At 39.2% G+C, this 25,794-nt stretch overlaps 1 protein-coding gene across 1 annotated transcript in view; it reads left to right on the top strand.

Moving 5' to 3' along the window:
• Window positions 1-25,794, top strand: part of LOC107656821 (protocadherin Fat 1-like) — a 103,302-nt gene that overhangs the window by 54,269 nt on the left and 23,239 nt on the right. Inside the window, exons 5-13 of the mRNA XM_016444778.1 lie at window positions 8,772-9,029; window positions 9,591-9,801; window positions 10,153-10,292; window positions 17,513-17,788; window positions 18,052-18,262; window positions 19,922-22,230; window positions 22,445-24,206; window positions 24,880-25,076; window positions 25,513-25,666. Of these exons, the coding sequence (XP_016300264.1) occupies window positions 8,772-9,029; window positions 9,591-9,801; window positions 10,153-10,292; window positions 17,513-17,788; window positions 18,052-18,262; window positions 19,922-22,230; window positions 22,445-24,206; window positions 24,880-25,076; window positions 25,513-25,666 (5,518 nt within the window). The remainder of the gene's footprint in view (window positions 1-8,771; window positions 9,030-9,590; window positions 9,802-10,152; window positions 10,293-17,512; window positions 17,789-18,051; window positions 18,263-19,921; window positions 22,231-22,444; window positions 24,207-24,879; window positions 25,077-25,512; window positions 25,667-25,794) is intronic.

Genomic DNA, 25,794 nt, shown 5'->3' with positions numbered 1-25,794 from the left:
AGACTGTTTTAACTTTGCATGGCTTTCTATACATCTCTTCTGTGAGACTGTCACGGTGCGCACACACACGAGGAACGAGGAGATGCTGGAGAATACTTTACCAAGACTTTATTTTCAGGAACCAAGGGAGACGAACTGTGCTGTCTGCGTCACTCGTAGCACGTGCCTATATTGTGCGCTATATCGAACATTTTTTCTATCGATATCGAAGAAGGTGTACCGTCGATAAATACTGATACCGTTTTATCACCCAGGCCTAGTCTGTAAGATGTTTTAATGTTTTTGAAAGAAGCCTCTTATAACAACCAAGGCTGCATTCATTTGATCAAAAATACAGTTGAAACAGTAATATTGTTAAGTAATATTGCAATTTAAAACAACTTTTTTTCTGTTTTAATGTAATTTTACATGTAATTTATTCCTGTGATGACAAAGCTGAATATTCAGCAGCCATTACTCCAGTCATCAGTGTCACATGATTCTTCAGAAATCATTCTAAATATGCTGATTTGGTGCTTGGGAAACATTTCTTAATATTATCAGTGTTGAAAACAGTTCTGCTGCTTAATGTATTTGTGGAAACTGATATTTTTTTTTCAGGAATCGTGAATGAATAGAAGTTTCAAAAGAACAACATTTGAAATATTTTTTTTTTCTGTCACTTTCAGTTTAATTTCAGCAGCCATTACTCCAGTCATCAGTGTCACATGATTCTTCAGAAATCATTCTAAATATGCTGATTTGGTGCTTGGGAAACATTTCTTAATATTATCAGTGTTGAAAACAGTTCTGCTGCTTAATGTATTTGTGGAAACTGTGATATTTTTTTTTCAGGAATCGTGAATGAATAGAAGTTTCAAAAGAACAACATTTGAAATATATTTTTTTTCTGTCACTTTCAGTTTAATGCATCCTTGCTGAATAAAAGTGTTATTTCTTTAAAAATTCTTACTGACCCCAAACTTTTGAACTGTACCACATATTAAAATATAATGTAATTTGAATTTTCTGGTTGAACTTTAACATAGAATGTATTTTAAAGAGAAATCCTTGGGAGAAAAGTAAAAAAGGAGGAAAACAGATGAGCAAACAACTTTTAGCCTTGACTGTTTAGACCCAAGGCACAAGCCACCAAACTAAACTGTGCACGTAAGCGGACTGCATTCTTCCCCCTCCATTCCTTCCAAAGTGCTTCTGAGGGGATGTAGATATCCGGTGTGTGTGGAGGGTAGGTGTGTGTGTATATGCATGTGGGAGTTTGCCTTTGTTCTTTCTCAGTGTACCGTCTCGGGATTAGGCAGGCCAGAACAGGAAGTGTCACCCTGCCAAGCTAAAGTTTATACTTGTGGATTTTAATTGAGCTGCAAGCTTCTATCACCTTCTCTCTCTCCCTCTCTTTCTCAATAACTCTTTACCAACCGCTCCCTGCCTTCGCCAAAAACCCAACCTCAGTTTGCTGTTATTTCAAGTTGTGCACAGATTGATGCTTTTTTAATTATTGTTATAGATGCAAATTCAGTTCAAACCCTGTGGCATCTCATTAAATTTGGCAAATTTGCACCAGCCCTTACCAGTTCTTTTATGCCCATTTTTGTGCCCCAGGATTGTATTGTAAATGACAGGAGGGATGCGGACAGGAAATAAAACCAGGGAGGATGGTACACCCTGCAGCATACGCTTATCCAGTGTCTGTCCTCCCTTCTTCTCTCCATGCCTCAGTGATGTGAGGAGCTCCTCTTGACTTCAAAGCAAAGCCTGCTGACCGATAGACAGTAGGCTTGTAATTAGCTAATGCCAACAATTCAGCTAAATATTAGTAGTGCCAAGATCCCCTCAAGGTTAAATCTGTTCCTCTGGTTTGTAATTAACTAGGCTTTTTTTTTTTTTTTTAACTGTTGAGATTGGAGTTTGGTGGTGCGTGTAGTTTCATTCAACTTGGATGCCATATATTAGCTGTCTTAAGCGTAAAGAGCTGTAAGGAATGCTTTTCACCTGACATTGTCTTTTACCCTTTTAATTGCACTTTTAAATAGAAAAGCGACACTGCATAAATTGGTAGCCAGCCCTGACTTTAAACCACATTTATTGTCTCCATGGGTTTATGCACCTTGTTTTTAACACAAGAAGCCTTGCACACTGTAACCTAAATTTGCTTGAAATTGTCATTCGCTTACAGTTATTTTACCTGTACAAATGCATTCCGTTATGCTGCTTGATACCATGATGTTTAAAGAGGTCATATGACGATGCTAAAAATAACATTATTTGGTAATACCGATACCGTTTTATCACCCAGGCCTAGTCTGTAAGATGTTTTAATGTTTTTGAAAGAAGCCTCTTATAACAACCAAGGCTGCATTCATTTGATCAAAAATACAGTTGAAACAGTAATATTGTTAAGTAATATTGCAATTTAAAACAACTTTTTTTCTGTTTTAATGTAATTTTACATGTAATTTATTCCTGTGATGACAAAGCTGAATATTCAGCAGCCATTACTCCAGTCATCAGTGTCACATGATTCTTCAGAAATCATTCTAAATATGCTGATTTGGTGCTTGGGAAACATTTCTTAATATTATCAGTGTTGAAAACAGTTCTGCTGCTTAATGTATTTGTGGAAACTGTGATATTTTTTTTTCAGGAATCGTGAATGAATAGAAGTTTCAAAAGAACAACATTTGAAATATATTTTTTTTCTGTCACTTTCAGTTTAATGCATCCTTGCTGAATAAAAGTGTTATTTCTTTAAAAATTCTTACTGACCCCAAACTTTTGAACTGTACCACATATTAAAATATAATGTAATTTGAATTTTCTGGTTGAACTTTAACATAGAATGTATTTTAAAGAGAAATCCTTGGGAGAAAAGTAAAAAAGGAGGAAAACAGATGAGCAAACAACTTTTAGCCTTGACTGTTTAGACCCAAGGCACAAGCCACCAAACTAAACTGTGCACGTAAGCGGACTGCATTCTTCCCCCTCCATTCCTTCCAAAGTGCTTCTGAGGGGATTTAGATATCCGGTGTGTGTGGAGGGTAGGTGTGTGTGTATATATGCATGTGGGGGTTTGCCTTTGTTCTCTCTCAGTGTGCCGTCTCAGGATTAGGCAGGCCAGAACAGGAAGCGTCACCCTGCCCAGCCAAAGTTTATACTTGTGGATTTTAATTGAGCTGCAAGCTTCTATCACCTTCTCTCTCTCCCTCTCTTTCTCAATAACTCTTTACCAACCGCTCCCTGCCTTCGCCAAAAACCCAACCTCAGTTTGCTGTTATTTCAAGTTGTGCACAGATTGATGCTTTTTTAATTATTGTTATAGATGCAAATTCAGTTCAAACCCTGTGGCATCTCATTAAATTTGGCAAATTTGCACCAGCCCTTACCAGTTCTTTTATGCCCATTTTTGTGCCCCAGGATTGTATTGTAAATGACAGGAGGGATGCGGACAGGAAATAAAACCAGGGAGGATGGTACACCCTGCAGCATACGCTTATCCAGTGTCTGTCCTCCCTTCTTCTCTCCATGCCTCAGTGATGTGAGGAGCTCCTCTTGACTTCAAAGCAAAGCCTGCTGACCGATAGACAGTAGGCTTGTAATTAGCTAATGCCAACAATTCAGCTAAATATTAGTAGTGCCAAGATCCCCTCAAGGTTAAATCTGTTCCTCTGGTTTGTAATTAACTAGGCTTTTTTTTTTTTTTTTAACTGTTGAGATTGGAGTTTGGTGGTGCGTGTAGTTTCATTCAACTTGGATGCCATATATTAGCTGTCTTAAGCGTAAAGAGCTGTAAGGAATGCTTTTCACCTGACATTGTCTTTTACCCTTTTAATTGCACTTTTAAATAGAAAAGCGACACTGCATAAATTGGTAGCCAGCCCTGACTTTAAACCACATTTATTGTCTCCATGGGTTTATGCACCTTGTTTTTAACACAAGAAGCCTTGCACACTGTAACCTAAATTTGCTTGAAATTGTCATTCGCTTACAGTTATTTTACCTGTACAAATGCATTCCGTTATGCTGCTTGATACCATGATGTTTAAAGAGGTCATATGACGATGCTAAAAATAACATTATTTGGTGTATTTGGTGTAATGCAATGTGTTTATGTGGTTTAAGGTTTAAAAAACACATTGTTTTCCACATACCGTACATTATTGTTGCTCCTCTCTGCCCCGCCTTTCTGAAACGCATCGATTTTTATAAAGCTCATCGTTCTGAAAAGCGAGGTGTGCTCTGATTGGCCAGCTATCCAGTGCATTGTGATTGGACGAATACCTCCAGCGTGTGACAGAAATGTTATGCACCTTACCATATTTGGAAACACCGGGTCTTCACGACATGGCGGCAACAGCAACAATACTACAGCGAGAATAAAAGTTATGCCTTCTTTCTTTGAAACTTTAGTCTTTGCAACTTTACGAATCTTATATATGCACAAACAGCTTGTAAGGAAAGGAAAAAATCGCATCATGTGACCCCTTAAAAGCATACTTTTGGCTTGAGTACTAACCATCTTACAAGAAGTTTGGTGTTTGGGAACAATTCAGTCTGCCTGTTAAGTCTGCCTAGGACTTCAAGAGGTAGCTTGAGAGGAAAACTGATCAAAAAATAAAAAAATATTTCACATTTGCGTAGATTATTCACCCTATTTTTCAATGCGAAAGTAAGCTATTTCCTGAGAATGCACGGGACTTCTGAGTCATTAGCTGCTATAGGTAAATAACTAAAAAGTTAACAGTGCTGTAAACTCTAAAACTATTTGTGCAACTAACCAATGCATTCATGAAAATATGATAGCACTTTCCACAGCATAAGCGAATGACACTGGAAGCCTTGCTTATTCAAGTTAAAAATGACCATGTCTGCTCTTACGTAAAAATTAAGATAGATAAGCTTAGTTAGCAGGCTAATAAAAAAAGGTTAATGATATGCTATGCTAGTGTATTAAGTAACTAGCCTATAAAATGTAAGATTGCTAACACAAAGAACATTTATGAACAAAGTGTTTTTTTCAAAATCTATAGTTTTGCTTTCTATAGTATTGTGTAATAAAAAATATTAATGGTCATGATAACAGTTCAGACGGCATGCACCATGAAGCGATTTTGCAGTCAGTCAGTGAATAGACTACCCATTAAAAATTATTTTTGCCAATAGAATCGCTTTGAGGTCCTAGACGAACTCTTAACAGGCACACTGAATTGTTCATTACAGCGGCCCTAAATTTATCCATGAATCATTGCCACTAAAATAATATGAAAATAAATGTAAAAACTCAGCAGACTGACTAGTCGGTCGGATATCTAGTCCATGAAAACAGAAAGATCATACTCTGAATTTTGGATACATTTCTCACAACCTGTTTGAAGCAACTGTCTTCTTCTGTTTAAACACCTTCTGGGACTGTTATGATATCATGCTTAATTTGATTACCGCGCCGCTTTAGACCGGCTGAGGGAAAGACTAATAAACAAATGACCATCAGTCCAGTCACTGTTCACACGCATTCTTCTGGATCCTGTTTCTCCTTGTTTTTTTCCCACACGGCTCCGGTGGCCCACTGTAGTAGTCATGACAACCCCAGTAATTTGCGTTTTTGGCCGGTGTTTAGTCAGCGGTCCAGCAACAGGAAGTTTTTTATTGACATCTTCCCTCCAGGGGTCTTGTCTCACCCAGCCTCCCGCCCAGGAGTCTGGCTGTCTCTCTCCCACGGGCAGTACAATCCTGCTGGGCACAGCACCGCAGGAGACAGGGGAATGAGCTGGTGCTCAGGGGCTCGCTGAGGTTAGTTGGAGGCAGCACATGCTTGGGGGGAGGGAGAGGCAGTTATACGGGGCCAGGGTGAGGGCATTTGAGTGTGTATGTGTATGTGTGTGAGAGATATATGGGAGAGCGCCCTGCAAACATTCACACACACTTAAGAGCTGGGAAGGAAGGTGTAAGGTGCAAATGCTCCTAGAGGGGGAAGGGAGGGAAATTTGAGAAAATAAAGAACAGAGAGAGAGAGAGCTACTCTGGAACATGTTGAGGCATGCACAGCATGTCAGAGAGTCTGCCCCGTTGCTCTTTGAACTTAACCAAACCAAACAGGAAAATATGCCCACAATTCATATAAGTTGATTTGCAAAGAAATGAAATTTATTTCTGGGAATACACCCTGAGCGTCTGAAGATGTAGGGCGTTGCTTTGCCTGTTTTCCAGGCATGTGAAATGTGTTACTGCTTTGGCCGCACCAAAAGCTCAAAACATATTTCTAATGTTTAAAATGCTTGAACCTATTAGTGGTGATTTATTCCACTGACACTTTTGAATCTCACCTAAAAGATTTGTTCAGATTTGGTCACTGATTCATTTACAATACTATCTCTTTTTGCAGATTACGTTGTTACAGCACTATGTAGAGAAAGACAATTTTTTAGTATGTGTGTTACGAGTGAATCATTGAATCATTCAACCGACACATTTTGTTTTTCGTAACTCTGAACAACAAACTACACATCCCCTTCTGTTTGTTCAATCGGTTAGCAGAACCTCTTTCACAAACATGGTTGGTTTGGTTACCAAGTTCATTCAGTTTTTTTTAATGAATGACATAGTAAGACATTCAGATTCTACGTTAAGAGTCAGTGCATAGAAATCAAAGAGAATTGTTCGCCTAAAAGATTTTTTCAAAAGCACAAATTTTGTTCATAATTGAAACATCACTATTGCTCATACGTGCAGGATTTGTAATCTACCGTGCTACGAATGTGATTAATAGCATCATGGTAGCTCAAACAGTAGTGCATGGAGCTAGCGACACCAAAATCATGGGTTTGCTTCCCATGGAAAGCATGAGGAAAATGTGTAAACTACTTTGCATAAAGCCAAATGCATAAATGTAATGTAAGACTACAAATTTTACTTTTTGTTGAGGAGAGATGTGCTGTAACTAAGCAGTCAAGCTTGATTTTCACCCTGTGGACAGTTTGACTCAGTCACCACATAAAATGTAAAATCTAGTTATATAATTGATGTTCAAAGCAGACATGGTATTTTTATTGAACTGGAAATTTAATTTCAACTGTCTGAATTCTTTCCAGTTGCTGGAAGAGGTTTTTAAAAAAGCAGTGCATTGCAGGCATACAAACACACGCTCGACTCAGGAGAGTGGACTGTTGGAGCTGACCGAGTCCCTTGTCTTCCTGTTCAATTAAATCAGTTTGGCCAACAGTTGGATGGCACTGGACAGCTTTGAAAACAAATACAAATACAAATACCAAAAGCTGGACTGCTTTTACAGTGTTGAACAGATGCTTTTAAATGTCTGTGCTGGCCTGTTTTTTTTTATCTGCTTCTGCCATAGACTGCAGTAGTTTTGTATTTTGCATTCAAAGCTAACAAAGTCTGCTGAGTTCATTGGCAGGAAATAGTGTGTATGTCTGCATCTCTCTCTGTATGTGTTTGCATTCATCAGCTTATGCACCAGCATACCATTAAGCCGCCTCAAACGGGCATTTTCTGAGATTAACTGAAGATATCCAGAGGAAATTAATGAGCTGGTTAACGGATACCAGCTGAGATTGGACATGGCGTTCTAAGCATGAGTATATGCTCAACAAACCACCAGTGTCTGCTTAATGCTGCCTTCTCTGCTTGTTTGGAGCAGCTCCTGTACATATTTCTGTTCATATTGTTGACAAAAGTGTTTTGCTATTAAAACTGGTGTGCATTTTTGTAAACTTTTGATCTGTTCTTTTTTGGCTCTACAGTGTGCTTACAACACAACTGAACTAAACTGATCTACTGTCTTTTTAAATAATGTGAGAAGTAATCATTCCTAGGTCTGCAAACAACACAGTCAGATTAGACGATTGGACTAGCTTTGAGAAAAATCAAAATCAAGTTTATTTTGAGGCTATATAACCTGTCTGGCTATCGCATTCATGATGATATTTTTCATCAGATGTCATAAAAGAGAAATTATCTAGAAAAAAACGTCATTCCGCAATCATACAGAAAAATGCATAACAGTCTGTTCTCACCCCCGGAAACCCTTGCCGCACGTCTCTGAAAAGATTGCTTGACAGCTAAGCGCGCGGGGAATTACTTCAATTTTGTCAGCCAGTTGACTTAGATAGGAACACTTGCCCCCGTGTTCTGAACAGGAGATTTTTCTTTACCTCTGAACGGCGATTGATTGAAGCTCTCGCTATAATGAAGGTTTTCAATCACTTGTGTCAGATATTCTTGAGTGTGTTCTATTATTGTCCCGTGCACCTCTCTTAGTACCGCTCGTTTTGTCACTCTAATTGAAAATGTTCATTATGACACCGGCTCTCTTGGGTTTTGGGGTTATTCGACATGAAAGGAAAGAAGAAAACTAGAACTGAGTGAATGAATCTTTCCGCCCCCTCGATTACAGGCTTTTCTATCAGCCCCCTGAAGCTTTCTACCCAAACAAATCAAACTTTTAAGAAGGGATGTGCAAAGGTACATATTTTCAAAACCAACTAGTCTGTGGGTTGTCTGAACAACTAGGCAGCTAATTGGTCTAAAGAATATGATCTATAATCTGTCTGTCTATTCATATCCATCTATCGTTTGATGTGGGATCTACTTTGTAATATTTTGTGACAGTTTCTGAGTGAAAATTGTTTCAAAGAAACAGCAAGACCGAATCGAATACAATATTTTGAAGTAAAAAGACTGAAATCATATTTTGTTTTAAAATATACTCAAATATTCTTTTAATTACTAATTTGGAAAATCTTTAAAATAATTTGCAGAATGACAACAAACCACAGTTTATGGAGAAAGTCTACAAAATCAAACTCCCCGAGCGTGAAAAGCCAGAGAAAGAGCGTGCACTCAGGAGAGATCCTGTGTACCGCGTTATCGCTTCAGATCGAGATGAAGGGCCAAACGCTGAGATTTCCTACAGCATCGAGGACGGAGACGAACAGGGAAAGTTCTTCATTGAGCCCAAAACTGGCATGGTTTCCTTTAAGAAGTTTTCTTCTGCTGGAGATTATGATATCTTAACGGTGAGGATGTTCACATTTCTATAGCACATATTCCGTCAGTTTGTATTTGCACTTTTTGAAAGATTAGAAATGTGCAAATAGCAAGATATGAAAACCTGGATCCTTTTTATTGCGAATGTATTTGCTTACTAGCTTGAGTTTCAGCGTTTGAGGAGGCCGTTATTATGAGTTGTAATGTAGAAACCTGAGCTCTCAGATTTGACACACACTACATTTTTCCTGAATGTCTCTTTGATGGAAGTTTTACGAGTGTAAAGTGAACTTCCTGCGGGCCCATGTGGCCGGTGACATTTTTTGCCAGACCTCCCATTGTTTCATTGCCTAACATCTGTCGCTTTCCAAAGTCACAGTGACAGGTGTTCTGGTAGCATTCTGTAGTTCCCACATTTAGTAGTATCTCTCCCAGATTGGGCTTGAAGTGTGTGTGTCTTTTTGGTATCGCTAACAGATTTGCTCAAATTATTATTTTTCCCAAACATATGAATTCCAAAGCCGTACTGTAATTTACATTGCAGTTGTATTATTTGATTTGACCTATTCTGTTCAACATTTATCCACCAGATTAAAGCAGTGGATAATGGTCGACCCCAGAAATCATCCACCTGCCGTCTACACATTGAATGGATCCCCAAGCCGGAGCCGAGCGAAGCCCCTCTGGCATTTGACGAGCCATTTTACTCCTTTTCTGTCATGGAGAGTGACCCCGTGGCACACATGGTCGGGGTCATCACTATGGAATCTGTGGAAACACCAGTCTGGTTTGAAATAACAGGTATGGTGGCAGTAGATTTTGAAAGTTGTGTTGGTTTGGACTTTACATGCTGAAGCTTGAATTCTAATGAGCGTCTTTGTTAGTTCACAGCTTTTTAACAAACTAAGATGATGAAATCTTCTAATGAATCTCTTTGGAGGAAGTTTCTTTGCATGAAATAACCTCTAACTTTGTGTTTATCTTCTCAATAGAACTGTCATAATATGACTTAATAGTTTGCATCCTCTTCCTGTCCCTTTATCTTTTAACCAAACTTTCACTGACAACTTTTACTTTCTCTCTCTTCTCTACTTCTTATTTTTGGAATGGTTTGGTTTCTTCTGCTTCTCCTCTTGTTTGTCTTCTCAACAGGTGGTAATTCTGACAGTCGATTTGAGGTGGGGAAGGCGAGTGGGACAGTGATTGTGGCCCAAGCGCTGGATGCAGAGCAGAAATCCCATTACAACCTGACGGTGGACGCAACAGATGGCACCAGATCTGTCAGCATGCAGGTAATTGAATTGCTAATGAAGTGTTTATGGAAGCAGAGCATTGTGTGTTCACCATAGAGGCCTGGGCTTCTTTTTTGAGATCCCTATGAGGGGCAAAAAATGGCTCGGATTTTTTTGTACATGTATATTTCGCTGGTGGCAAGGAAGGAAAAGCAACCCAAGCATTTCCAACTTTCCAAATCGAGTTTCCTTCTTTGGCTGCACTGGCACTGTAGGTCCCAAAGGTCTTTCCTGAATAAGCTACAGGATTAAAAGAGGAGCACAACATATTGCTATTAATTCGGATGTAGATGAGTCAAGCTAAAGTCATTAATCCAAGTACATGTTTTGCAATGATTTTTTGAGGTATATTTGTAGATACATTCTGTACAAGTTCTGTGTGTGCCAGGTTATAAGCTGTACTAGGAAAAAGGTTCAAACTAGCAAGCTTTAGGCAGTTTTTCTGGTTAGATTCAGGTTAGCTATTGTAGACATTTTTTGATGTCTGAAGGTTCCCTAAATGTTCTTCAAATACCTCACGTCACAACATGCTGGCAGACATTCCTTGGCCTGCCGGTTGGAGAGTTTTTGGCCAGGGTTCCTGGAATCTTCCATTGTCTCATTCCTGGACCGTGTGAGGAGGATGAAGCTGTCTGGCTCCCTGCATTTTAATTTTGCTTTCTCTGACAGTCTGACTGTCTTTCTTTAATTCAGGTCCATCTGCCATCAGTGGTTCAACCGTAATGTTATGAAGCGACGAGAATACTTTTTGTATGCGAAGAAAACAAAATTAAAGACTTTATTCAACAATTTGTCTCCTCTGTCGCTCCGCATCACCGTAGTGCCATTTTGGAGAATATCCGCTGAACGCAAGCAGCGTATGCTATTCTGTGTCAGCCGCGCTGCACAGATGCGCTGTTTTCGTTCAAACAAAATGGCGCTACGGTGATGCGGAGAGACACAGAGGAGACAAATTGTTGACTAAAGTCTTTATTTTTGTTTTCTTCGCATACAAAAAGTATTCTCGTCGCTTCATAACGTTACGGTTGAACCACTGATGGCAGATGGACTATTCTGACGATGTCTTTCATTCTTTTCTGGACATTGGCAGTGTAATTTACTAGGCAGTCAATGGGACAGTCACAAGCCTCCCGGTTTTCATCCAAAATATCTTAAATTGTGTTCCGAAGACGAACAAAACTTTTAGGGGTTTGGAACGACATGGGGGTAAGTGATTAATGACAAAATTTTCATTTTGGGGTGGAGTATCCCTTTAAGGGATCTAAAGTTTGGTCATGCAGAATAAGGCATTAATGTGTGCTTTGTAAGTGCTAATAAACAGTCAATATGCTAGTAATATGCATGTTAATAAGCAACTATTTAATCGAGAGAATTGGTCCTTAAAATTACAGAAAATGTATTTATTTGACTTTTCATTACTATAATGTCTGTAGATCATTCATAATATATGAGATATGTTTTACATGATTCAGATTATTTGACATAAGAGGAAAGATAATTTTCATTAAAATAATGTGAAAATCATATTCTTTTTGCTAAATATTAAATATAATTATAATAAAAATGTAATTCAGAATATAATTTATTTATTTTTTTTTTCCTTTTTTTGTGGTGAAACATGACCTGGACATTGTCTTCTAACTGATACCATAAATAAAACCCCTATTCAATTTCAGAGTCTATAGCTTGTTTTAACATTTTCCAGGTGTCTTAGTACTGGTTTAACTGTACTAGACTAGGAAAGACAGTTTGTTTTTCCTTTGCAGGCGTCCTCGGTACATTAGACCACCCTGACAGGAGTTTTCAGTCTGTTGGCTAATTAGTAATGACAAAAGTCAGTTTATACGCAACACTTTCAAATACCTCTGTAAATGCTCAGGCAGGTGCTAGAAAGAAAACGAGGCCAAACGAACAAATCAGGCAAATATTTGCCCTTAAAACATTAAAGAGACGATATTAAGTGCACGCCAGCAAGCTTTCATCTCGCCTTACAAAACAAGAGAACGATGGATGGGTAATATATAACCTGCTTGAAACTTGTTTCATCTTTGATTTCTTCATTGACCAACTAATGAGTTTGGAACCTTGTATTTGGATGCAGCTGTGTTCCAAAACAAGTGCTTCTCATAGCCAAAGTCAATTTTAGCATGTGATCCAGCGAGTATATCTGCAACAATATCATGCGCCAGTTGTGTTTTAAAGAAAACCGTCTTAAACAGATTACAGCTGACAAGGAGTGGATTTTATTTATTTGTATGAATTTGTTACCCTTGCAACCCGACTAACACACATTTTGAATCACAAATCTGCATTCAGGCTCTGCTTTTGCCTTTGTATGTCTAGTGACCCTCTCCTGAAACGATTAGCTCTCTCCTCCTCGTGGAGCCAGCCGCATATCTTTGTTTAAATCAAAGTCATGTGTATTCCACATGGGCTTGCCAGACCTTCTCCATGCTCTATTTTCATTATTTTTGCCACTTATCTCCACACTTTTTTATCTCTCTTTCACCCCAATCTCAACAAAAGCACCACATTTCAGACAGGCAATGAGGGATTATGATTATTTTGGAAGGGAAGAAAAGAATGCAGAGGGGGAGGAAAATGTATGCTGGGTGTAATCCTATTTTAGGCCTTCTGAGAGAATGTGTGGCAACTCTATGTGTTTGTGACTGTGCCAAAGTCATTTTCCCTAAGACATGTCAAATACAAAGAAATATGGGGATCTGGGTGAACAGTGCCCATTTCTGCCTGTGATTTCTTTTGAGGGAGCGCTCTTGAGAACAATATCCATCATTGAGTTTTCCCTTAGACGAAAATGATTGGATAACTCAAGGCTGTACTTACATTTGCGAGTGAAAATTACTGTGCGAATGTGAACTTTTTTTTGCTGTAACATTGTAACTGATTTTACTGTGACTTTTGGTCAATTTAACACATCCTTACTGAATAAAAGTATCAGTTTTAAAGAAAAAAGTACTGACCCCAAACTTTCAGAACAATAACTGTGTACACCACAAATACCTGTCCCTGGCACAATAAAGATGTTAAATCCAATAAATAGTATGCATGTAATTGCATAAGAGAGTTTTCAAGGTATGTGCATGCTTGTGATTCAGCAACACCCTGCTTGAGACAAACAAGGCATTGAGGCGGCCACGAGGGTCAAGCATTAGAGATCGGCTGAGCAAATTGGGTTACAGCTGCAAAACGAAACAATTTTCAAAAAGCCTAAAATGTGACCAATTTTAAAAAGTCTGAAGTCTAAAATTACATCTCTTGCTTAAAGTAGCACTGGTATGTTCCATGTTGCTGTTGTTGAGATGTTTTAAGTGGTAGGAGTTTATAGCAGGAATTTCTCTTCAATAATAGGCTGCTAGCTTCTGGAATAGCCCCCCTCAGGGATCATCTGATGTATGTGTATATATATCACTTTCACACATACAGAGCTCATTTTCATATAGTGTTACAGTCCTTTCTGCTTTTATCGCTCTCTTGCTCTTACTTCTTGTGCCTCACTTCTATTCCTCATCTTTCTCCTTTTCTGTCTTTCACACGCACATCCTTCTTTATCTGTCATTCACACTCTGATCTTTTCCTTTAATCACTCCCTCACTCACCACTTCCTCTCGAATCCCTCCATCTGTCCTTCTTTCTGTGTGTGTGTTAGACATTAGTGGAGCTCCTTTGAGTTTTATCCCATACATTTACATTACAGTCATGGAAGCCTGTCGTGCTGATTCTCAAGCATCATTGAAAGCAGGCAGGATATAAACAAATACAATCTACTAGCTTCATCTATTTACACCGGTGCTTTCAGTTGACTGTTCCAAAGAGAAATAAGGATTTGACGGGAATTATGTTTTATGAAGTATTCAAAACTATTACAAAAGCTAATAGCGAATCAGCATAATTTTAAGACATCAAAAATATATAATTTTATTCTAAATTTTTTATATTTAAGTTTGGGGTCGGTAAAAGGAAATTAATACTTTTATTCCACAAGGATGCATTAAATTGATCAAAAGTGACAGTCAAGGCTTTTACATTGTTTAAAAAATCTATTTCAAAACTCTTTTCAACTGTGATGTTAATAAGAAATGATTCATCAGCACCAAATCATCATATTAGAATGATTTCTGAAGAATCATGTGACACTGAAAATTCAGCTTTGTCATCATAGAAATAAATTGCATTTTAAAAACATTAAAACACGTACACGCTGGGTATTTCTCAGAGAAATATTTCACTGAGAAATGCCCGAAGAAATGCTTATTTACAAGACTTCTGTAATTGAGCCCTCAGAAATGTATTGAATATTATCAGTTAGGATTATGTGTACATGTATAATATATTGATAAGGTTTTAATGTATTTATATTTATTGACATATGACTGTAGCAGTCACTCATCCCAAGTTTACGGTATATGAGAATCTCAGATGTTTGTAAATATGATGCAAATACGATGCAAATAAAGTATAAGGCTTTGTAGATGATGCGCTTTTTATGGATGTTGCTAGGTAATTCATTCAGTTATAACTCTGTGATATACCAGAACTGTCCCACATATTCCAACTTTCTCTCCCGACCAGTCACTTGAAAACATACGTGACTAGTCTAGTGGGACACATATGTGGCCAATCCATTTGTGAGGATTCTGGTTTGAATCAGTGGATCCACAGAGCTGTGAGCTTTTGTTTGTTTTATGTGAAACAGCGCCCCCTGATGGCTGGCATGCATGTCTAACTTTAACGATCCAATCCATTTCACCTTCTTTGTTCTCCATCCTGGCTTTATATAAGCATGTCTGATCGTATGAAGACAGATTATTTAAGCATGCACTCATTTTACACATCAATTCTAACTGCTTTGGTTGTGTTGAGTGTGGAGCTTCCTGTCCACTCACTAATCCTCACCTCGAATGCAAATAAATGGTTGACTTTGATTTAAAAAAAAGATGTTAAATGTGTGAACACAGTTGATGTTAAATGTGTGAACACAGTTGATGTGTTTTTTTTTTTGTCTCAGAATGACAGCTCATAAATGATATTACTGCATTAGCCTATGTACAAGAAGTGTGTGTATTGAGAATTGCTAAAAAGTCAAAACACTCATAAGTATGCAGTGGAATAACCTTGGCATTTCACTCACTGTAGGACTTTAAACTGTTAATGAAACACATCCTTGTGCATTCACGATACAATAATTTGTAACCAAAGAAAATGTCAACATGCAGTGTTATCAGAACCAGCCACAACTCATTTGAATTCATGCTGGGTTTTTAACATTCTTTGCTGAATGTAAGTCATAAGTAACCAGGCATTTAAATTATTACAGGTTTGATCTGGTTAATATCAAAGCAGCTGTGATAAGAGTTCTAAACCCCTGAGGTCTAAGATGGCAAACATAAGTTCAATGTCATGATGTGCAATTTTTATGAATCAACTAGTCTATGTATAGTCTGAACAACTAGTAGTTGACTAATATGTGTTAAAAGAAGTGCTTAATATATGAATCATGTGAACTAAACATTGATCAGACAGCGCAGCAATATATTTAATGTGGTAACTGACAGATATTCAGACAACTATAACACTTCATTCAACTTTGCGCTCAACCATCACAGTCCTCACAAACAAACGGAGACCTGCAGATTATGCATAACCTTGCTCGCAGCAGGTTATTTGAAGTCTACTAGTAATTGTCTAGAAATATATTGTTGAAAGCAATTAATTTGTTACAAAAGCGGTGCTTTGATGGCTCTGGTGGCGGAGCTTTAAAGAGAATGAATTTAGACACACAGCTTACCTGTGAGGGTTTACCTGAGCTGACAGGCACATAGATGTGAGGTTTTGTCTTTTAATTAATCCTTTTGAAATAATTTGCAGTAACACGTAACAAAATATAGATAAACTCACTAGTCAACCTCATTAATCACTAGATGGTTGTTAAACTGGCCTGTCCTTACTGACCTGCTGATTTTTCTCTCGTTTAGGAGTGCTCCAATCAGGATTTTTGAGGCCGATCACCGATCACAGAAAGCAGTATCTCATTTTCGTGTCAATCCATGTTCATATTTACTGCAAAAAATGCACTGTTACTTTAATTCAGCGCTTGCAGCGCAGCAAAAATAGACTCGGTGTGGAAACGATCTCTGCACCGCTCTTAGAGCGCACTGCCGGACAGCAACCATGTGCAGTGTGCGCGCTTTATTAATCTGTTAACATGAGCGCGGGAAAAAATACGCACCACATTCGCACTGCAAACGGAGTAATGTGAACCTGGCATTATGTGTGTGCGCTGCGAGTGTGCATGAGCGGGCGCTGCCAGTGTGCATGAGCGCTCAGTCTCCAGGAGAGTGCGTGAGTGCTAGATGGTTAAACACTGGCAAGAATTAAAAAGTAATGCAATTTATAAACTTTAGTGATGATGTGACACTGCCTCGATTGTGCAAGTGACAATTCCTGTGTCAACTGTGCAGCGTGCAGCTCGCTTATAGATAGACGCGATGTGGTGATTGGAAGACATTTGCGTATTTTGAGAGAGAGCGCGCGCACTGATTCACTCACGCTGTTTGTGAAATTACGTCTCACACAAGGTTTTCAAATTACTTTATAAGTTATTTAATTAAGAAATATGAAGGTGAGTACCTCACCTTCAGCATTATAATTATTTCACCCGCAGAGCCTGGTGACAGAGACTGAGACGGTGCCGCTGCATGTCGTGCCAAACCTTTTCACGGCAGGCGCGTCATCAGCTTGAGATCGTTTTTTTGAGATCGGCCTTTTTAGAGACCGTCGATCAATCATCCCAAAGCGATTATCGGCCGATAGTGATCGGTAGCCGATCAATCGGAGCACCCCAACTCTCTATTTTGTAAATTAACAGTTATGTTCCAGAGTTTTGCAAAGTAGGTTGTATGTGGGTGTTTTAATGGATCTTTTAAGAGCATTGATACATTTAGGACATATTTATTCTCTTGCTCGGTTTCTTTTACCCCACTTACAGTGATTGTTGTTAGCCAGATATTTTATTTGTTTAGTGTATGTAATGGTTTTAACCATTCATTATAGAATACCAATCATGTTATCATAGTAATACAGTACACTTCAAATTTAACTTGAAACGTACTTGCTATTATTATTCATTAAAAGAAATTGTCCCACTGTAACTAGATCATTAAACAAGGCCTTATTTATTTACTTATTGTTTGTTTTTACAGGTTCTTATTAAAGTGATCGACACCAACAATCATCGCCCCCAGTTCTCTAAGTCTAAGTATGAAGTGAATGTCCCTGAAGATACCCTGCCTGACACAGAGGTGTTACAGATTACAGCTACAGACCAGGATGAGAAGAACAAGCTAGCCTACACCCTCCTCAGTAGCACTGACCCATTCAGTCTACGCAAGTTCAGACTAGATCCTGGAACTGGGGTGTTGTACACTGCAGAGAGACTAGACCATGAAACCATGCACCAACATACACTAACTGTCATGGTAAGATCATGTGGTCTGCTACCTGCTTTACAGCATCATCTGTCAAATTGATTTTTCTGTCTGATTTAAAAATTTTAGCCAGTCAGCCATTCTTCACCATAAACTATCCTGGCAGTTTGTTTTCTCTTTAATTCAATCGACACGGAGGTGAATCTCCTGAATGTAAAGTGTTTTATTTGTTTCACATAAGCTTATAACTAAAGTGTTGAAATTACTGGAGAATTGCTTTTTATATAGCCCTTCCTCTGCCCTCCACACTGCAGGTACGAGATCAGGACATTCCTGTGAAGCGGAACCTGGTGCGTGTGATTGTAAATGTGCAGGACACCAATGACAATGCACCTTGGTTCTCTGGTTCACCATATGTGGGCCGTGTGTTTGAGTCTGCTGCAATTGGCTCTGCAGTGCTTCACGTCTCTGCTCTTGACAAAGACAAAGGGCAGAATGCTGAGATCATCTATAGCATTGAGTCAGGTAAATCCATCTGATTGATTTGATTGCTCTTGACTTTTATCCAATTTGTCCAGGAAACTACAGATTGTATACATATGATGTATGAAATGTCTGAACACTGGAAAGCCAATAGTAATTAGAAACAGACAAAGCTTACAAGTCTGTCCTGTCTTTATTTCTTTGTTTCAACATGGGATATTGCTAAGAGATCCACAGGAGTGGCCCATGCTGGCCACTTAGAGTTAAAAATGTGGGAGATATTGAATGTGGCAGCCAAGGGTCCTGCAGTCCACCAAACTGTGAGAGTTTTGAAAGCAGAACATAGCACAGATTAGTTTTGTCACGGTACCAAAATTTCAGTATCCGGGACCAATACCAGTTAAAATCCATGGTTCTCGGTACCAAAGCAAAACACAAAAACAAGCTAATTAAAAAATTTGACTATACTTTCATTTAATCCAAACTGTGTACATATTTAATTTTAAAGGGCTTTTAAACCCTTCGAGAGTTATTCAGCCAAGAATAACAACTAACTAAGTTAGCTAAAAAAAAAAAAAAGCCCTGAACTGCTTTTCTAACTGATGTGACACAAACAATGTTAACCATTTGTACATTCTCTAACACGCATATTTTAGATTCACAATTAATTTAAAAGCCTCTGGTGTGTAAAAATAGTTAATATCATCATGTCCTCCTGTTTTTTTACCCAAATAAAAGTTATAGGAGCATTAAATAGTAATGCTCATTATATTAGCGTTAGCCGCGTTTATGTTAACGATGAACTACTCTAATAACAGCGATGTTCGTTTCAATCCGACATTCAAATTAAAATATTGAATAATATTTTTTGGAAAATCTATTTGTGGTGGTGAGTTTTGATATTGTGGCGGGCAGCCACAAATAAATCAATGTATGGGATGAAATTAAACTTACCTGCTTGAACTCTTTCATTTGATCTGGGTGTCTGTCTTTAAAGTGTTTTGTTAGTTTGATGTGTTTCATCATTTTGATGTCGCCACGTCTCAGTGGTTTTATGAAGACAGCGCATCTGCGCACCTTTCGGATAGCACATCAAGAACCAGGTCGGTACCACCGGTACTTTAAAATAGAAGAGGATAGCTTTCGGATAGCGCTTCAAGAACCGGGCTGACCGGGTACTCGGTACCACCGGTACTTAAGAAAACCTGGTACCGTAACGTTTTCATTTTTTTAGTATCGACTTGGTACCAAAGTACCGGGTCTTTTGACAACACTAGCACAGATATGACGCCAAGTGGCCTTTTGAGAATGCACATATTTGAAATGTCTGAGATTACAGAAGCTAATTGAAATGTACTGTACTGTACCGTATGTGTGTGTGTGTGTGTGTGTGTGTGTGTGTGTGTGTGAGACAGCAAACATTGTTCAGGTCACATACTGAATGACTCACGCTCAGGCAGCTGATTAGATGCTTACTGTCTTTGACAAACTCAAATATTAATTATAGATAAAGCGAAACAAACAAAATGCATGTCATTTTTAACTTTAAATCAATGCATCCATGATTTTCCTAAATTAAATTTATTCTTTAAAGCAGTTTGACACAAAATGTTTAAATTAACGAGTTCTAAAGAGTTCTGAAAAGTCAAATCTAATCCTTTTAGCAAGTGTTTGATGCATCTTTGTCATATTCCTTCCTAGGAAATGTGGCCAATTCATTTGCTATTGATCCTATCCTGGGCACCATCACTGTGGCAAAGGAGCTGGACCGTAGCAACAAGAACCGATTTGAGCTAACTGTGAAAGCCTCTGACAAAGGCACACCACCACTTATTGCTACTGCTGCTGTGGACATAACTGTCACTATTTCTGACAATGCCATTCCTAAATTTGAAGAGAAGGAGTTTTCTGCTGAAGTCAGCGAAAACACTCTGCCTGGAGCCTTTGTGTGTCTAGTTACCGCCAATAGCAAATCATCAGTGTTCTATCAGATCAAAGACGGAAATGTGAAGGGAGCATTTGACATTAACCCCAACTCTGGAGTGGTTGTGACCCATTCAGTTTTGGATTACGATACTATTCCATCATACAAACTAACCATTCAGGGAACCAACATGGCCGGTCTGGCTAGTAACACTACTCTACTGATTCACTTGAAGGATGAGAATGATAATGCACCTATATTTATTCAAGATGAGTTCACTGGAATGGTCAGCGAGTCTTCTCCAGTGAACAGTGTAGTCCTCACCAAAGACAACACACCACTTGTCATCCGTGCTTTAGACACTGACCACGATGCTAACTCTAGACTGGTCTATCAGATTGTTGAGCCATTTGCCCATAATTACTTTGCCATCGACTCTAGTACTGGTGCAATCCGAACCATCAGCGAATTGGATTACGAGCAAAGATCTGTGTTTCGCTTTTCTGTACAAGTACACGACATGGGAATCCCCCGTCATTTTGCAGAGAAGGCTGCTAACGTGACTATTGAGATCCTGGACGTCAATGACTGCCCGCCTCAGTTCAACCAAGATCTATATGAAACCACAGTCTTAGTGCCAACTTACAAAGGAGTGGAAGTGATCACAGTCAATGCCACAGATGCAGACTCAGGTCCAAATTCAAGGCTCTTTTACTCTATTGTCAAAGGCAATATTGGAGAGAAGTTTAAAATGGACCCGGCCACAGGGGTTATCACTATTCAAAATGTCACTCAGCTTAGAAGCAGGTATGAGCTCAGAGTAAGGGTGTCTGATGGCAGGTTTTCTAAAACGGCTTTGGTAAAAATAAATGTCAGAGAGAATAAGGAGAGTACTCTGAGGTTCACCCAAGAATCATACAAGGCCTCTGTACCAGAAAATTCCTTAGAGAAGAAGACTTTAGCTGTAATAGTTGCAGTGGGAAACCAAGTCAATGAACCTTTGTTTTATAACATTCTGAACCCTGATAAGAGATTCACAATAAGCCGTACTTCGGGAGTACTCTCCTCTACAGGCATACCCTTTGATCGAGAAGAGCAAGGCATATTTGATATTGTGGTGGAGGTGACCAGAGAAGACAAGTTATCTGACATAGCCCATGTCCTTGTAACTGTGGTAATCGAAGATGTCAATGACAACCCACCGGTGTTTGTCAATTTACCCTATCAGGCACTGGTGCAGGTTGACACAGAAGTGGGTCACATCATCACAAAAGTGACTGTGGTTGATGCAGATGTTGACAGAAATGCTGAGATCAACTACCATCTTCAGGAGCTAAATGAGTTTGTTCAGATCAGCATGGATGGTGAAATCTCACTAACAAAGAAGCTTGAGAAAGACTCCCTTAACACTGAATTTGTAATCACCATTGTAGCCAGAGATGGAGGTGAACCAGCACTTTCCTCATCTGTTGAAGTGCCAATAATGGTTGTAAACAAAGCAATGCCTGTGTTTGAGAGAGCCTTCTACAGTCTGGAGATCCCAGAGAACATACCGTTACTGACACCTGTTGTACACATCCAGGCTAATGACTCTGAAGGCCCTAGAATAGTGTACACAATCACAGAAGGGGACCCTCTCAATCAGTTCTCCATCAACTTCAATACTGGTGTTATTCAGGTTGTAAAGCCTTTGGATTTCGAGACCCACCCAGCCTATAAGCTCAGCGTAAGGGCCACCGACTCGCTAACCGGTGCCAAAGCTGAAGTCTTTGTTGACGTGATCTTGGAAGACATTAATGACAACCCACCTGTGTTCCATTGCAAACTGTACAATGCAAGCCTTTCGGAAGCATCAGTGATCGGCACGTCCGTATTACAAGTATCAGCTACAGATGCTGATACTGGTAACAAGCAAGTGCTCTTTTATCAGATCATTGAAGATAAAGATAAGAGCTCTGATTACTTTAGCATTGATCATGACACGGGCACAATCTGGACTACTCAGATGCTTGACCATGAAGAAAAACCCTCACATAAGCTGATAATTAGAGCAGTTGATGGTGGAGTACCTGCCCTTTCCAGTGAGGTTACAAGTATCAGCTACAGATGCTGATACTGGTAACAAGCAAGTGCTCTTTTATCAGATCATTGAAGATAAAGATAAGAGCTCTGATTACTTTAGCATTGATCATGACACAGGCACAATCTGGACTACTCAGATGCTTGACCATGAAGAAAAACCCTCACATAAGCTGATAATTAGAGCAGTTGATGGTGGAATACCTGCCCTTTCCAGTGAGGTCATTGTGTTAATTGATGTAACAGACCTTAACGACAACACTCCACTGTTCTCACAGAATGTCTATGAAGCTACGGTCAGTGAACTGGCACCTCGTGGCCACTTTGTAACCCAGGTTCAGGCTTCCGATGCTGACAACTCAAATAGTGGTAAACTTGAATTCTCAATTATATCTGGAAATGAGGGGCAAAACTTTGCAATAGATCCAAACACTGGGGCTATAGTCATATCAAACCACCGGAAACCCCATATGGAGTCCCTCTACAACATCAATGTGTCTGTATCAGATGGTGTATTCAGAAGCTCAGCTATTGTCAAGGTCAATGTTATTAGTGCTAACTTCCACAATCCTACATTCAACCAGGTGGATTATGTGGTTGAGCTTCTTGAGAACTCTCCAGTTGGAACATTGGTAGCTGAGGCTCAAGCAACAGATGAGGACTCTGGTACATATGGAAGACTCAATTATCATATAGTCAATGACATTGCAAAAGACAAGTTCTCAATCTCTGAAAATGGAGAGATCTTCACTTTGGAGAGTCTTAACCGAGAGAATGCACTGGAAAAAGTAATTCTGATTTCTTTGATTGCTAAAGATGGTGGTGGCAAAGTTGGCTTCTGCACTGTAAATGTGATCTTAACCGATATCAATGATAATACCCCGCAGTTCAGAGCTGCTGATTACAGAGTTAATGTTGCTTCCGACATGCCAAGAGGAACAACCATACTTAAGATTGCAGCGTCCGACATGGATGAAGGTAGTAATGCAGACATCACCTATTCTATTGAAGGAGACGCAGACAATGTTGAGGAGAATTTCGAAATCCACCAGTTTAGTGGTGTCATTGTAACAAAGGAAAGCCTCATTGGATTGGAGAACCAGCTCTACACATTTCTTGTACGAGCAAAAGATGGCGGAAATCCTGCTAAGTCCTCTGTTGTTCCGGTTTATGTCAAGATTCTTGTTCCCGAGGTTCCGGTGCCAAAGTTCATAGAGTCCCACTACAGGTTTGCCATAGATGAAGATCTTCCTCTTGGTTCAGAAATAGATGTCATTCAGGTCGAAAGTGATCAGCCAGTCTTTTACAGCCTGGTGAAAGGGAATACTCCTGAGAGCAACCAAGATGAGGTATTTGTAGTTGATCCCAGCTCAGGATCTTTGAAGCTGGAGAAGAAGCTTGACCACGAGAGCACCAAATGGTATCAGCTAACCCTACAAGCACAAAGCGAATATGATGGTAACAAAGTTGTCTCTGCTGTGGACATCAGTATCCAGGTCAAGGATGTCAATGATAATCGACCGCTCTTTGAGTCAAACCCTTATGAAGCCTTCGTTGTGGAGAATCTCCCAGGTGCCACCTCTGTTATACAGGTAAAGGCCACAGACTTGGACTCGGGCACTAATGGCCATGTGGTTTACAATCTCGATTTCAACCAAGAGACAAGGGACATTGCAGAACTGTTTGCCATTAACAGTGAAACTGGATGGATTACCACATTAAAGGAACTTGACCGTGAGAAGAAAAACAAGTACACTGTTTCAGTCTTAGCCACTGACCGTGGAGACAAAGTCCAGCTGATGGCCAGTACCAAGGTGGATGTCACAGTGGTAGATGTAAATGACAACCCACCAAGGTTCACAGCAGAGATCTATAAAGGCACAGTAAGCGAAGATGACCCACCTGGTGGAGTCATTGCCATTCTTAGCACTACAGACCTGGACACAGAGGAAAGTAACAAGCAAATCAACTACTTTATCACAGGTAAGTCTTATGTTGATTTTGTACCTCTAGTTTAATTTTAGCTGTTACATGCCACCATTGTCATTTCAGTTGTATTTGATGGAATAGTTTAACTTCACAAATTTATGATGGAATAATTTATAGTAAATAATAATAATAATAAATAATATTTGGGGAAATCACTTACAGCTAAAGCAAAATATCCTATGATGTGCTACAAAATTGTCAAGAGATTATAAATAGAAAACTGGATAATTTTCCCAATGACACTTTTGAAACAAAGCAAGAATGTTTCAGCTCTGGTGATAATTAATTAACGCGAACATCGATGCCAAGCATGAGATGAGATGAGCACTTTCTGGCAGAGAACTGTCTCATTACATCCACTCGTCTTCGCCTGATCGTAGAGTGATGACAGAAATTGGCATAACAAGTCACACAGCCACTTATTTACATAGACGCTTTGTGTTAATATTGTGAAGTCCAAGCAAACAAGAAGTAAAGCTTCATGAATGCCGTGGAGTACACATGGCACAGATATCTCACAATAACTTGTGAAATATAAGTAGTTATAAATTTAGCCATTACTGTAGCTACTGCACTTACAACAGGAAACCACACAAATAAATAGTAATTTTATCTGCCATTCGCATTCATTAGTTTGACTGACATTTCTCATGTGTGCTCTCTAAAGGTGGAGACCCCTTGGGGCAGTTTGGCATTGAGCATACTCAAGGCGAGTGGAAGGTCTCGGTGCGGAAGCCTCTCGACAGGGAGGAGAAGGACAATTACTTGCTGAACATTACGGCAACTGACGGGACCTTCACAGCCAAGGCTGTGGTTGAAGTCAAGGTCTTGGATGCCAATGACAACAGCCCAATTTGTGAGAAGGTATGAATGTTAGTTTTGTGTGTATGTGTGTGTGGGAAGTGCATTGCAGCAAAATGTCATGTAGTCTGATTCTGTCAGTTAAGGGGAGGGCACAGCCTACCCGCTGTGCATGCTAAATGGGACGAGACTTGGAGAGAAAGACAGAATGTCAGGAGGGATTTGAAAAGGTCCTTATGTGAAATGCAGTAATTTTGCACTGTGAGAGGGTTTTGTGAGGGCTAATGTGCTTCTTTTACGTATTGTGTTCCTTTTTGAATAATGTTAATTTAATAGAACTCCTGCGGTGAAAATCTTTTAGCACTTTTTTCAATTTGGGGTCACAATTACCACCAAACTCCTTTCTCTTTACTTTCATTTCTCTCTCCTTTTTGGCCCTGTCATCCCATTTGTGAAGTCACTTCTGCTTTTCACATGCCTCCCTTTCTGTTCTTTGCAGTCATTCTATATGGAAAGCGTCCCAGAGGATTCCCCTGCTGGTAGGCTTATCCTGCAGGTCTCTGCCACAGATGCTGACATCCGTTCCAATGCACAGATCTCCTACGAGCTGCTCGGGGCCGGATCAGAGCACTTTAGCATTGACTCTGAGACAGGTACGCATTAGGATTTAGTATTTGTATAGCTATATATTTAGTATTAGTATATAGTATATTATATATATATATATATATATATATATATATATACACTAAATATATATTACACGATGATATATCACAAA

Source organism: Sinocyclocheilus anshuiensis, unplaced genomic scaffold (genome assembly GCF_001515605.1).
Source record: "Sinocyclocheilus anshuiensis isolate Anshui unplaced genomic scaffold, SAMN03320099.WGS_v1.1 scaffold85, whole genome shotgun sequence".
NCBI classification, from domain to species: Eukaryota; Metazoa; Chordata; class Actinopteri; order Cypriniformes; family Cyprinidae; genus Sinocyclocheilus; species Sinocyclocheilus anshuiensis.
Note: the sequence above shows the minus strand (reverse complement) of the source record. Positions and strands in the feature narration are given on the sequence as shown.